The sequence below is a fragment of the Cyprinus carpio genome, chromosome A1, assembly GCF_018340385.1.
Source record: "Cyprinus carpio isolate SPL01 chromosome A1, ASM1834038v1, whole genome shotgun sequence".
Taxonomy (NCBI): domain Eukaryota; kingdom Metazoa; phylum Chordata; class Actinopteri; order Cypriniformes; family Cyprinidae; genus Cyprinus; species Cyprinus carpio.
In genome coordinates this window covers 9,991,872-10,006,378 of record NC_056572.1, presented here as the reverse complement: position 1 = coordinate 10,006,378, position 14,507 = coordinate 9,991,872, and the positions used below count along the sequence as shown (strand labels likewise).

Here is a 14,507-nt window from a genome sequence, read left to right as displayed (position 1 = left end):
TTGGTGTTTTATTAAATACAAAGTGTTTCCCAAGCTGTTTTTAAAGTCAAACGAATTGTCTGGGAAATGAGCCCTGAAATCATACAAATCTGTTCCTGACCAGCCAATTGTCTGCCAGCAGAAGAAGAAAACAAGCGCGAAACGTGAGATCGAATTTGTGAAATCGGTCAAAATCTGCAGGCAAATTGGAGTAGCAAGTGTGACCTCTTTGTTTATTTATGCTTTGCCAGCCTCAAGTAGACAGTAATTGCACGTCTTAACGAGAAAGAGAAATTTCTCAGCTGTTAATGAATCCTCCCGTCATCTGCAGCGTCGCCTTAAACGAAGATGTGCAGCTTTTGTGTGAATTTGATGTGCTCCGTTCCTGGCAATGCCTTGACTCTGTACCAGGTCGTTTTGGAATTTTCCATCTGGAATCTCTCATTGGACCGGCATGCTGGTTTCTATAGTAACTGTATACATGGAGACTGAGAATTCTGGAATGCAAAAACAAGGAGTGAAAGAAAGCAAGAGAGAGAGCGATCCATCAGTGTGATTCATGAGGGGCTGCTGAGGTCTTGTCCACGAACTATGATTTAAAGGGGTCATGAACTGAGAAATCTAAATTCCCTTGATCTTTTGACATATAAGAGGTCACTGTACTATAAAAACATCCTGTACATTTCAGAACTCAAATCTTTCTCGTTAGTCTAAAAACAGCTTCTATTGAAGCCAGTCTGCCAAAATGACAAGTTGTGGAATGTGTCACTTTATGACGTAATAGTGTGGCTAAACACCGCCTCCACAGAAGATCATCAACGCCTGCTTCTACATCACTGCCGACTCTCTAACCATTAGACCACGTCTCCCCCCAACTCTGATCCCAACATTAGGAAGGAGTGGGTGAACTTTATTCATTTACAAATAAAGCACAATTTGACGCAGGGTTTTCAGAAAGATTTAAACTAAAAGACGATGCTATGCCGACTGTATTGGATCTGACAGTAATGTCGCACCACACAAGTCTGAATAACTGTTTTTATTACATGGTCACTATTGCTTTGTCTGTTATTACAGCTAGTTTGATATGTACTAAGCATTTATGTGTTTTTAACCTAAATCACAGCAGCGTCCATCTATGAAGGATGTAGGCTGTCAAACATGTTAGACAATCATAGCTTTGGGCGTTTACTTCTGTGTCTACAATCTGCCTATTCAAACACAGTGTTCCGATGAGGAGGTCAAAACAGGACAGAAAATAGCCTATTACTTCTAAATTATGATGCTTTTTGATGTAAACATTATAAGTGGACCTCAGAGAACAGTACAAAATAAAAAAAAGAAGGCAGTTCATGGCCCCTTTAATTGAAGGCACACACACACACACAAGCCTGTATTGTTTCATTTTTAGAAATGTCCTTTCCTGATTATCGACCAAATGAGTCAGAAGAAAAAGCAGCTTTTAAATCTGCATCTTCAATGCCTGTATTAATCAATATTTTCTGAACTGGTTGTCTTTAGTGTTCTGGGTGGTTATTATCCATTTCCAGACTGAGTCTGCAGAAATATATCAACTGATGAAGCTAGCATAACTCAGACTGCTAACAATGTTATATGAGTCTGTGACGTAATCATCAATCTCTTACACAGGACATTTTCAGTGTCTAATTTGAATTTGTGCCATTTTTAACAAAGTTCAACCCTGGCAATGTACAATATAGAGGCTGATGATTTAATGTCAATTCATTTTGCTGGGCTTATGGAAATTTATAGGTCATTTACCTTAGAATAAAAGTACTGTGGAGGTACCATACGTACATATCATGGTAGTGAATGATTATTTAAATAGCATGGTGTTCAAACCAATACAATAACAAATAATAACGACAAAAAACTGTAGTACCATAGTAGTTCGTTTTAACAAACAAATCATATGGTACTGAATGATTAGCATATTCACATACTGTACAATGCTATTGAACGAAAGGTATATGGCATATAATGGCATTTACTGAAAATAAACATTGTATTACTACCGTACCATATCCTAAATAAATAAATAAATAACCTTGTGGTACCATGGTACTTTTTCTCATCAGAGACATCAATGCAGCTTTTTCCTATTTGGCTTACTGTAGTTTACGTTACTTTCAAAAATGCCATGGCACAAACATAATTGTATCAATCATGACATTTTTTTTCTGCAAAAGCCATCAGTTTAGTTTTTGTTTTGTTGGGCTTATGGAAATGTACACTACAAAATATACTGTGGTGGTACTATGTATCAGATTATAATACCATGGTATTTTCAAAAGTAGCTCCAAAGTACTTTTAGTAATATTACACTATGGTGATCACTGTACATGTACATACTATGTACTTATTATAGTGATTACAATAACTGTGTAATAACTAGGTACTAACCATGAACCTACCCCTAAACCTAAGCTTAACCCATTTTGGTAACTTATATTACTAGTACTTTCTTAGGTAAGTACATTGTAAGTACATGTAAGCACACATACTGTAAAATAAAGTGCAACAGTTAGTAGTATTGTAGTTTTGGGTACTTTATTATTATTCATGGTAATACCATGGTACTGAATGATTACCATATTCATATACGATGCTATTGAAATTATACCGAAAGATACTTAAGAGAATATCATGGTACATACTGAAAATAAAATATTCATTTAACATGTTACCATGTCCAAAAACATGTGGTACTTTTTCGTTAGTATCAACAAACAAATACGATTTTTGTGGTTGAATCATTATCAATTTGGCTTAATGTTATTTAAATTTGCCAAAGTACATGATAATTTTTTTTTTTTTTTTTTTTTTTTGGTACACGTAGAGACATATTTATTTATTTTGGGGTGAGGGCTTAACTGTAAATACTTGGTGGTGGTACCATGGTATGAGGTGATAACACCATGGTATTTCCTTGGTACTGCAAACTGCTTTTAATATCACAGTATTACTTTTCTACATGTCCAACAACCATGTTAGTAGCAAAGTACCAGAAGTAGTTTTGGGTACTTTTTTGTAAGTCATGATACTTTGACATGTACAATACCATGGTATTGAATGAATACCATACTCGTATACAGTGATACTAAAACGATACCAAAAGAATATCTCAGAATATCATGGTATTACCGCAGTGCTATGTCAAGAAACAACTGATTATACCATGGTACTTTTTGTGTAAGGAAAAACAGCCTTCCCAACCCCAGTGCCAATAGAGTGAGTCTTAGATACACATCTCTTGGCTGCGGGCCGCGGCTCTTAGCACTAAGCTAATAGGAGCGTTCCTTTTATCATGATGCAGGAACCCGATACTGCGGATGAAATGTGGGGCACGAGCAGCCTGCGCTGCTCTGTCAACCAAAACACCTGGCATCACCCTTGAGCTGCCCATGTCAGCCGGTCAGCTGAGGAAGGTCATTAGCTGTGTGTGTGTGTGTGGAGTAATATAGATCTAAATTAAGCTTCATGTCATTCTAAAGGAGTACTATTTGACTTAACCTTTGCTTCTGATATCACACAATGTATGTATTCATCATTGATAATGTGTTTAATTCTAAGTGAAAACTACAGCTTCTTCATCATTAAAGGTCAGTAGTATGAAGAACAAGTGTGAAATTACTCTGAAATGACTTTTTGGCTTATGCCACTTATGTAAAGTGTGTTTATGTTAGCAGTTTAGTCATTGCTTTAGGCTTCTATTGCAGGTAATGTAGCTACTACAGTAGCTACTACAGTTATCTAATGTAAATATAATACAGGGTGATGAAATAATAGCTAAACTAAAGAAGCATTACCATTAGAAAAGAGATGCTCTGGATGCTGAACTTGATCTTCAGTCTCCATGTCCTGGTCCAAAAACCTCGAAAGTGGGCTGGTGCAGTTTTAAACAATGGTAAACTCTCCATTAAACTTTCCATCATCCAGTAAACTGTCAGTTTCATTTTTTATTATTATTATTTTTTTAAATATGCTATTTGACACAAAAATATATCACATTACCTACATAAAATGGCTGTGAATACCAACCATTGGTATTAAAATACTTAAATATGGTTTACATAAGCGTATATATACACACACACATATTTATATCATAAAATTATGATGGGCCAAACTGGAAGTAATTATATGCATATATTACACATATATTACACACACATATATATATATATATATATATATATATTATATATATATATATATATATATATATATATATATATACACATAAAATCTGAATATGCAGTTATAAGCCTTAATATATAAATAAACTGTATATTCAGACCTGTAATTAAATATATTTAGGCTTACATTTATATAGTCAGACTTATATATACACATTTGAATATATACATTAGGATCTATAACTAGATATTCAGATTTACATTATTTTGTATTATAACTATGTTTGGCCCTTCCTAAAATACAGTATAAAATATAAATGTGTGTGTGTGTGTGTGTGCATCTAATTTCAATAACCAAAAACTTTTTTTTTTTCGTATTACTTTGATAACTTACTGTATGAATCTGCAGGCTAAGGCCGAGGAATTCTGGGAACCTGAACAAAAACACATGGAAGAACAGTTAGTCTGAGAGTTAGCAAAATGTTGACACCCCTGCATGTTTATACAGTACTGATGATTGAACAGGATTTGCACAATGTCAGAATTGCAGAAGGATTGGAGATGTTCAGCAGACTACTATTTTACTGATCACTAGATTTATGAGTCAAAAACAGGCCAGATGTCTTCATGTTCACTATAAAACAGGTGTGCTCTTAGCAATTACATGACATAGTAGTGACTGAAGGCAATTACTTGCAGTATTTAAAGCAGGTGAAGGGCAGGTCAGTGCTTTCCTCCTCCAAACGCTCTAGCTGGTCCATTCTGAGGCTCCGCTGATAACGTCTCACTGGAGTCTCTTATAATGGCAGCATAATGAAATAAGCAAAATCCACTCAACTGGCAAGATTAGCTCAGATACGAGACTCACCAATGAAAGGAGGGGACATAATTGAAATAAACGAGTGATGACTGTGAAGGACAAGAAGACAGAGGGATGAAATGTGAATTTCATTTTCATAGTGAGGTCACTGGGAGCTTTGAGGCTATTAAGAATCCTGTTGGGATTTTGTTGCAGTGAGAGGTCCAATACACTAAAAACAATAGTCAGCATCATATTTAACACTTCCATGTACTGAATATGAATAAAGGGGCCATAAGCTACATACATATAAACACCCATTTCAGGATAATTGTTGTTAAGCTTAAGCTTTAGCTTTGATTATGGCACTCATTCGCCAGGATCTTGTATTGATGATGGGAGAGTCGGACCGCTGCGCAAAGTCTTCTCCAGCACATCCCAAAGATTCTCATTGGGGTAAAGTCTGACTCTGGACTCCGTGGTGGCCAATCCATGTGTGAAAATTATGTTGTATGCTCCCTGAACCACTCTTTCACAATTTGAGCCCGATGAATCCTGGCATTGTCATCTTGGAATATGCCCGAGCCATCAGGGAAGAAAAAATTAATTGATGGAATAACCTGGTCATTCAGTATATTCAGGTATTCAGCTGACATCATTCTTTGGGCACATAACAAGATCTTAAATATTTGATTAGTTATATCCAGGTGGTGACTTTTTTTTGGACAGGCAGTATTTTAACTGAGATATATATATATATATATATATATATGTATGTATATATATATATATACATACACACACACACACACACACACACACACAGACACAATTATATATACATACATATTGTATTTTAAGTTTATTTTTAGTAAATGTTAAACTTAATAAAAATAGACATTTAAATAAAAACAAAAACTAATAAAAATGACAAAATTTTACTAAAACATTGCATTTAAATTGAAAACAGGATAAAAAATTAAAACTATATAATCATATATCTAACTATATATCAATTAAAGGTCAAATATATGAGACAGTACCATAAAATCCCCTAAAAATGCAAAATATTAAATAAAAATGATCAAACTAAAATATAATACATTAAATGCATTGAAAAAAAAAATCTGTTGATAATTAGGCCTGCAAAACAAATACTAGTTTCTTATACATTTTACAAAGATTTAGCATAAGTCTACACAGTATATTAATACAACGTATATTTTAAAGGAGCAAGAAAATACTGTTTATGATAAGGCCCTTTTAAAATGCACTGTGGCCCATAATATCCACGAGTGGTGGTCTTCTTTCTAAATAATGAAGATCATCACAGTTATTATCTCTCTTTTCATTTTTTATCAACCTTTTGTTCGACAGTGCTCCCACCTAACATCTCTCTCTCTTGTCATCCACAGGTTAATAAAACTGAAATTCTGCCCAGATATATGCAAACACTTTAATGCCAAATTTCCTAATCAGCAAGATTTCCTAAATAGGTCCATTAGGCCCTAATAGCTTCAGTGCAGCCCTCTGTAGCTTAATTAGTAGAGGAGAAATTAGTACTAATCAGCAGGAGTAATTATCAGTAATGTTAAATAAGTAGGTTCTCTCAGTCATCATTATGAGTATGAAGTGTAAAGGACTGTACAAGAGCACAATGAATACCAAACAGCTTTACTGTGGGACGCCATCACTGAAGTCATCATCCACATGTCATTAACCAAAACACCACTTTATTTACAAAAAAAAAAAAAAAAAAAAAAAGTTATAGAATTTCATTTAAAATAAAAAAAGTACCAAAATTTCATATTATTATCCATATTATTTAACCCAAAAATGTAGACCTATAACATCAAGATTCATTTTTGCTTATGGAGTGTGTAGTGGCAACACACACTTCTTTCCATTTAATACAACATTTGCTCAACTTTAAAAATAAAAACAACACCACAAATTGTATACATGTTGTTATACATGTTATCTGATAATCTCCTAAAAATGTAAGAGTAAAAACAAATAAACAAACAATAAGTAAAACTGCACAGTATTTGGTCTCTTTTGTTAAATTAAAAACAAAAACAAAAAAAAAAAAAACAAATATAAAACGATTAAATAAAAACATAAAAATTCAATTAAATAAAATCCAAGTAAAATAAAAAATAAACGCAAAGATAGCAGATTTCCATAAACATTAATTGAAAAATGTGATACGAAAATATAGAAATTAAAATCAACATTTCAATGACAAGACACAAGTTTGAACACCGAATGATTGTCCGTACATACTGTAAAGTCTATAGAGTAACATGTGTATAAGGTAAAATCTTACAAATAAAATCAACAAAACTTCATGTATTCTCAGAATATTCAGTTTCTATCTGACAATTTTCCTGTAAACCTCTTCGTTCAGGCGTTAAATGTGCAAAAAAACAAAGTGGGTGCAAAAATTCATGAAGTTTGTTTTCTAAGTTGGTTCTTACAGGATCCTGTTTTGACTGGCAACATATCTCCTAACTACAACAAACAGATCATTTTACAAACCAAGGATATCAGCAAGTCTTGTTTTTAAAGGGCACCTATTATGCAAAATCCACTTTTACATGGCGTTTGGACATAAATACGTGTTGGCAGTGTGTACACAACCCTAAAATGATTAAAAAAATCCACCCACTCCTTATTTTTTAATCCTCATTAAAGGATTAATGAGGACTTCTGAAGACCGGGTGGGAATATGCAGCTCTTTTGTATTTAAAGTGATACACACCAAAATGGCTCTTTTTTTTAGACATGCCCCCAAAAATAAATTTTCCCCATTGTATAATAAATTATTTGTGGGGTATTTTTTGAGCTGAAACTCCACAGACATATTCTGGCGACACTCAAGACTAATATAACATCTTGTAAAAAGGGGCATAATAGATGCACTTTAAAGCAATGATCCAACAATAACGATTATTCACTACAAGAGCCCTGTGCATAGAGCACTGTGTATTGCACCTAGGGGCAGTATTTCATGCAGCACTACGATAAAATGGCTAAATGGGAAAACAAATGCCAAGAATGTAAAAACCTCGACCTAAGAACAAAAAAAGCCAAAACAGTTCGAGACTTTGATATTGGATCAGCTATTTGTGTAACCTTGCCCATTTTTTTTTTTTTGGGCCTTAGAATGAGTTTACTAAAATGAATCAAGGAGAGAAGTGGTTGAAAGAGAATATTATCCTCAAAACATCGTAATGAAAAACACTTTACAGAGTAAGTGGAGTCTTTTAGGAGTTACTCCAAAGGCAATAAAGCGCAATAAAAAAAATAAAAAAACATTTCGTATAAACACAAAAAGTAAACTGATGGTGAATTTCTTCACATTTAAAAACTTCACACTCAAGCTAGCATAAGGCACCGGATATATAAACAAACAATGCTCTGAGAAAATCAGATATTTAAGGATAATAAGCGACTACTAATCATGTCATCAACAAAACGATACATAATCATGAGGGGAAGAAATGGCCATACTTACCACGGTAGACCATCATATACACATTTGTGTTGCATCATGAATTAAATTCATGCAAAACGTACATATATATATACAAACCCAATGTGCTTCCTTCAAACGTAATCGACTCGTAAAATTGACTTGCTGTTCAGAACAGATACTAATTACCAGGACAGATACTAATTAAGAGAAGAAAAAGCTGACGTCCCAAACAAATCACAAATTTTACTTAACTAGTTCAATATGGAGTAATAAATGGTTATGTCAAGCCTTCTCTTCTCATAAGTCTAAGAAAACTAATTAGTTGTTCCTTAATTGTTCCTTTTTAAATGGACAGAATTATATAATCACTTAACTTTTTCAGTACAAATCTACTTCCTCCTCCTCTAGACAGTTCCAATCATTGGTTTTTTCTGCCGGGGATCTTGGTATTGTTCATCTCTGTATGGCCCGTAATGATCAGGACTGGCGGCCCGATAGTTCCCCTGTTTTAGCGTATCATATCGCGGTGGGGCTCTGGCACCTGGGTTCAAAGAGGGAGGGACATCATGCCTCACGGGACCCCTCTGTTGGGCTGGAGATGAGGGGTAGTAACCATCCATGGCCTCCGCGGGTCTGGGTACAGGCAACCGGGGAGAGCGTGGAGGATAGTTGTCTTGATGGGTCTCGTAGATGGGGTTGGGGTAATGGACAGGGTCTCTCTGGTTGGCCCAGTTCTGATTCGGGTAGTCCTCCATGGGCATCCTCCTGGAAAAACAATACCATAGATCAGTGGTCGCCAATCTGTCAATCGCGATCGACTGGTAGATCTTTATCACTATCCCAGTAGATCCTGAAAATAAATGAAAAATAAGTACAAAAAAACATTACATTTCAGCACTTTTTGTACTTTATTTTTTTGTACTTATTTTCGGGAGCTATTTGGAAAGTGACAAAGAAAAATACATCATGCCCAAATCTGTAAATAGGACATTAACAGACCCCAGAGACACTGAAGATGGATGCAAAATGGAGAAAATACTGTACCAGGCAGAGCAAGATCTCTGTTCACGATGCTCGTAATATTTGAAAGAAAATAGCGGTGAGGGCTTATATGAATGTATCACTGAAGGGAATTGACTGTCTTGAGAAAAGTTTTGATGGCAATGGCATTTTCTTCTCCTCTTACCTCCATATAAAGGAGTATTTATAAGCGCAGCCTTGCTTTGTTTAAAGCAGTATTGCTGCTGTCCCATAAGCGCCACCTGCTGTCAGAGAGTGGAATTGTCTCTCATTCAGACTTTCTGCTGTTTTTGTTTGACACAGGTGTTTTTATGTAGCATAATTTCACAAAACTAAAGTCAGACCGTTCTGTTTTTGCTTTAAATCCTGTAAATCTAATTCAAATCAAAAACAACTGCTCATGCAACTTGTGTAGCATCTTTGTTTGTATAATGACTGAAATGCAGTGGTTGCCTCTAATTTCAAATGCCTACAGATATTTGTAAATAACCAATAAATAAATTAGCTTTAAAAAAAATAAAAAAATAAATAAATTCAACATCCATTACCAGAATTTGGCCAATTTGCTAGTTTAAAAAAAATAAAAAAATAATCTGAATTGGCCATGAAAAATCATGACAGGCGCATCACTAATTAAAATAGTAAATAGAATTGGAAGTACAGTCTGGGCTGCCTTTTTGTATCAATTCTTCAGTAGGTAGATCTTGTCTTTCATAAAAGCCGAGGTCAGGGATCTTGGGCTTTAAAAGGTTGGTGACCACTGCCATAGATAATGAAGGAACTAGTGAGGCTAGGAACAGTTCAGTCATCAATTAGAGATCTTTCATTATTCACCCACCATAATGTTGTAAAGGATTTAGGTTTGAAAAGAGGGTTTTCGCAGCAATGCCACAGAAGAACCATGTTTGGTTCCCTAAAGAGACCTTTCGGTGAACAGGTCTTAAAAGAACCTTTTTTTTTTCTTAGAGTAAAGAAGATTTTAAAACTTTTTCCACTATAAAGAAGCTTTTGTCCAATGAAAACGATCTGTTCTTCAAGGAATCACAGATGCCAATAAAGAACCTTTATTTTTACCAGTATAACTGTACATTGTGTATATTTTTCCCACTGAAAATACAAAACAAGAAATTTTGATAAAATGACAATATAAAGTAACCAGCTTCAAAAATTTCATAAATGTTATTTCAAGACATCTGAATTCGTGACTTTATGATAACTTCATTATTTGACTTCAGATAAGTCATAAAGAAAATCATGGCCCATTTACGTATTTACATATGATTTGAATCATGGAAAAGAGGAAGATTTTCAGAGAATAATGACTTTTCATAATGAATTTTCATTTGTTCATCACAAAGCTGTCATATTACTTCAGAAGACTTGAAATATAGTTGTAAGGAAATATATATAAGTCTTATGGTGTTTTAATGATATTTTTTGCCCTTTCTAGAGCTTGACGGATGTGGTTAGGGTTTTAAAATTCTCTGACATAAATAAAACACCATATGGGTTTGGAACAACATGAGTGTGAGCAAATTATGACATGAAAATTATTTTCATGGTCAACATATCCATGCCGCTCTGTAGCAAAACCTGACGACCAGCATGGGTCTTCTGAAGTTGGTTTACTAAAGAAGTCTTGCTGGTAAAGCTAGTTAAGTAGCCTTGCAAGGAAACCAAAGCACCATCAGTCCATGCTAGTGAACTCAACGGGATCTAACCATTGGGTTTCGGTCAGTTCTTCATATATAGCTTCAGATCTGGGCTTGCAACTAATACACAATTTGGCCTTTTTTACAGGTTGGGTCCATATCCAAAACACAACCCATGCTCCTTAGCTGGGAACGCTGATGCTGATCTGCAATCTGGAATACTTAATGTGTAAACTTCCTGCAAATTAAACATTTACATTCACTCAAAGACAGCGTCAAATTCACTGTCATTACCAGGAAACGGTTCACACTACTTGCCATTTTCAAAGGAAATGTGTCACTTGCGAATAATAAATGAAAAACTAAGGAGTCTGTCGTATGAAGTCTGGGAAATTAAGATAAAAGCTGCAGCTACAGGAGGACCAAAGAAATTAATAAAATCATAAAGCAGCGGTCTTTACAAAACTACATGAATAAATAGAGGGCATCTGCAGATTGAAGGGTAATGGATGCTATGTGGAAAGAAAGAAAAACTACATTATGCATTCTTAATATTTTCAGGGTTGCGGCCTACATTACTTATCCAAATGTTGCATCCGTCTATGATCCATCCCTCCATGTGGCCTCTAAAAACTAACAAGAGGTAGCAGGCAACCTTTATGTCAAAACCTGCACTGAACAACATGTGTGTGAATATTTCATGCGTGCAGCGTTTGATGTTTAATATAGTTCACTCTAAAGCGTGACTGTAGTCCGTTCACTATTTTACCTGTCAAAGTTAGTTACAAACACAGAAGTGTGTGGGTGTGTGTAGACTGTGCACTGTACTGTGAGGTGAGTGTGTGTGTGTGTGGTTATAATCCATCAGCAGCGTGTGTCTGTCATCTCTGACCACCCAAGAACAACCGAAACAGAAATACTGCAGTCATGAGCCTAAACAGTGTGTGTGGGTTCGTTTAAAGGCTGGAGACAGATAAGCACAAAACACAGCCAGACTCAAGACTCCAGACTAATTTAACTAATGTTACATTTTGTTCTTTCGGAATGACTGTATTCGACAGCACTCATAACACAAATGCTTCTGTAAAGAGTAGTATTATGTCATCAGTGAACTAATAATAAGTAATTGGAGGTAGATTTTACAGGAATAAACATTTGTGAAACCTCAGGGTTTGAATCCTTAGATATTCAGTGTTCACTTTTATATTTTTAAAACCTTGATTAGAAACTTTTCTAGTAGGTGCAAGTTTTATAAATTTGTGCCAATGAATCTCAGACTAAAACAAGTGGCTACTCATAAAACAAAGTGCATAGTGATCTAATTTGTCAATTTCCACCAACTTCCTCATCAAGGGGAACTGAACTTCATCTACAGATCACTTTGACTTAAAAGATAAGCTATATTAAATATAAATACCCCACTTACACTAGAATATGAATATGATATTCACTTGAACGTGATATATACCTTAAATACAAAATACTAGAATATGATATATAAAACACACTACCCTTGTGTATGCTAGAGAACCTTATATATTACAACATAATTTATATAATTAAACATCAGATAAAGTAATTGATATATACGTTTGATAATATATATCATTTACACTAAAATATTTGATAAATAATTTTGTCTAGAATTGTAGTATGAAATATAGTCTAATTAGTCAACATCATGTGATATATACTCCATAGACACTTCAATTTATGACATTTACTTACACTATATTATACACTATAATTTACCATGAATCCACTAATCTCTGATTAAAGCAAGAATACACGATAAATAGATATAATACGTGATAGTTGATATATATCTCAAAATTACTATTTAGTCAACGGTATATAATATATAGCCTGTTTACACTAGAATATTTGATAAATACAAAAATACATACCCCATTTAGTGTGATATATACCTCATATATGCATATAAAATATGGCACATACATTATTTACACTAGGATATATAACGTATACCTCATTAGACTGGAATATATTACACATACCTCATGCTCACTATACTGAGAGATGAATACAGGGGGCTTTAAACTGAGGTTAGCGTGCTAGATTAGCCATAATGAGAATTGCTGTGGGTTACAGACTCTGTGCTGGCAGCTGTGGATTAAAGAAGACTTACACACACTCCTGCATCTCCCCCGGGACGAACACGGACCTTAGCGTGAGCGACTCACTACAGTCGTACCCTGACCCCATGATCCAGTGACCTAATGTAAGCCCAGAGGCTTAGGGTCATAGCTGAGCGTGCAACGTACAGTATGTGTGTGTGTGTGTGTGTGTGTGTGTGTGTGTGTGTGTGTGTGTGTGTGTGTGTGTGTGTGTGTGTGTGTGTGATGGCCAGATGTGTGTAAGTATCCGTAATTATGTGTGTGAATGCACCAATAAGCACATGTGTTTGAGATTGGTGGACCAGCACGTGTGTGTACGGGTTAGAGATGGAAGTACTGTATGGTAAAGGTCATGTTTGTGTGTGTTATAGAACCACATGTGCTTATTTGAACAACTGCGGGTCAAAGCGTCTTTGAATTCACATTTATAATAAGCGATGGAGATCACAAGCCTTTTTGGGAGTGAACACATGTCTTTGAGCTTGTGTTTGAGTGTGAGACAGAAACTACAGCCTGCGGTAGGTGATGTAATTTAAAATACATGGGTAAAAAACAAAGTAATGACAAGCCCTGCAATTCATCTCTCTCACACTAACACTAATCAACACTCAACGCTCGGAGAAACCCACATGTGTGATCGAGCCACCCGCTAACATATTTTCCGCCTTATGACAAAAAAGGAATCTGTTTGCATGAGTCCCCTGCACCTGCCCAAGTTGTTCGGAAGGAAATTCTTCTCTTGGTTCCTAATTTGACCTCAACTCCTGTGTCTTCCCCCAGAGACAGACGTGCACATACAATGCCAAACAGCTGGTGTTGAATTGTAAGTAACAGGATGAACTTGTGATCAGTCAATGAGTGAGAATGGATTAATGGACTGACTCAGACTTGCGCCAATGTACTAAACAATAAACTACAACAAAAACAAGATCAGGAAATTACAGTGTGTACGTGGACGGATAGACCAATGAATAGGTAGACAGACAGAAGAATGGATAGATAATCTATATATAAATGTAAGACAAACAGACAGGTAGACAGTCAGACAGAAGAATGGATAATCTTTACATACATGTAAGACAGAGACAGACAGACAGACAGACAGACAGACAGACAGACAGAAGAACAGATAATCTATACATAAATGTAAGACAAACAGACAGACAGACATTCTATACATTCATGTAAGACAGACAGACAGACAGACAGACAGACAGACAGAAGAATAGATAATCTATACATACATGTAAAACAGACAAACAGACAGATAGAAGAATT

At 35.2% G+C, this 14,507-nt stretch overlaps 1 protein-coding gene across 5 annotated transcripts in view; it reads right to left on the bottom strand.

The window, feature by feature from the left end:
- Positions 1 to 5,985: 5,985 nt before the first annotated feature.
- LOC109060930 (partitioning defective 3 homolog B-like) overlaps positions 5,986 to 14,507 on the bottom strand; it is a 171,993-nt gene continuing 163,471 nt past the window's right edge. For 3 of the 5 annotated variants that reach the window (XM_042742791.1, XM_042742931.1, XM_042742868.1), the window contains one exon: positions 5,987 to 9,184. In XM_042742791.1, coding sequence (XP_042598725.1) covers positions 8,824 to 9,184 — 361 coding nt within the window. In that variant the 3' untranslated portion in view covers positions 5,987 to 8,823. Of the gene's footprint in view, positions 9,185 to 14,507 lie in introns of all 5 variants that reach the window. The other 2 variants (XM_042742723.1, XM_042742648.1) reach the window with 1 other exon arrangement.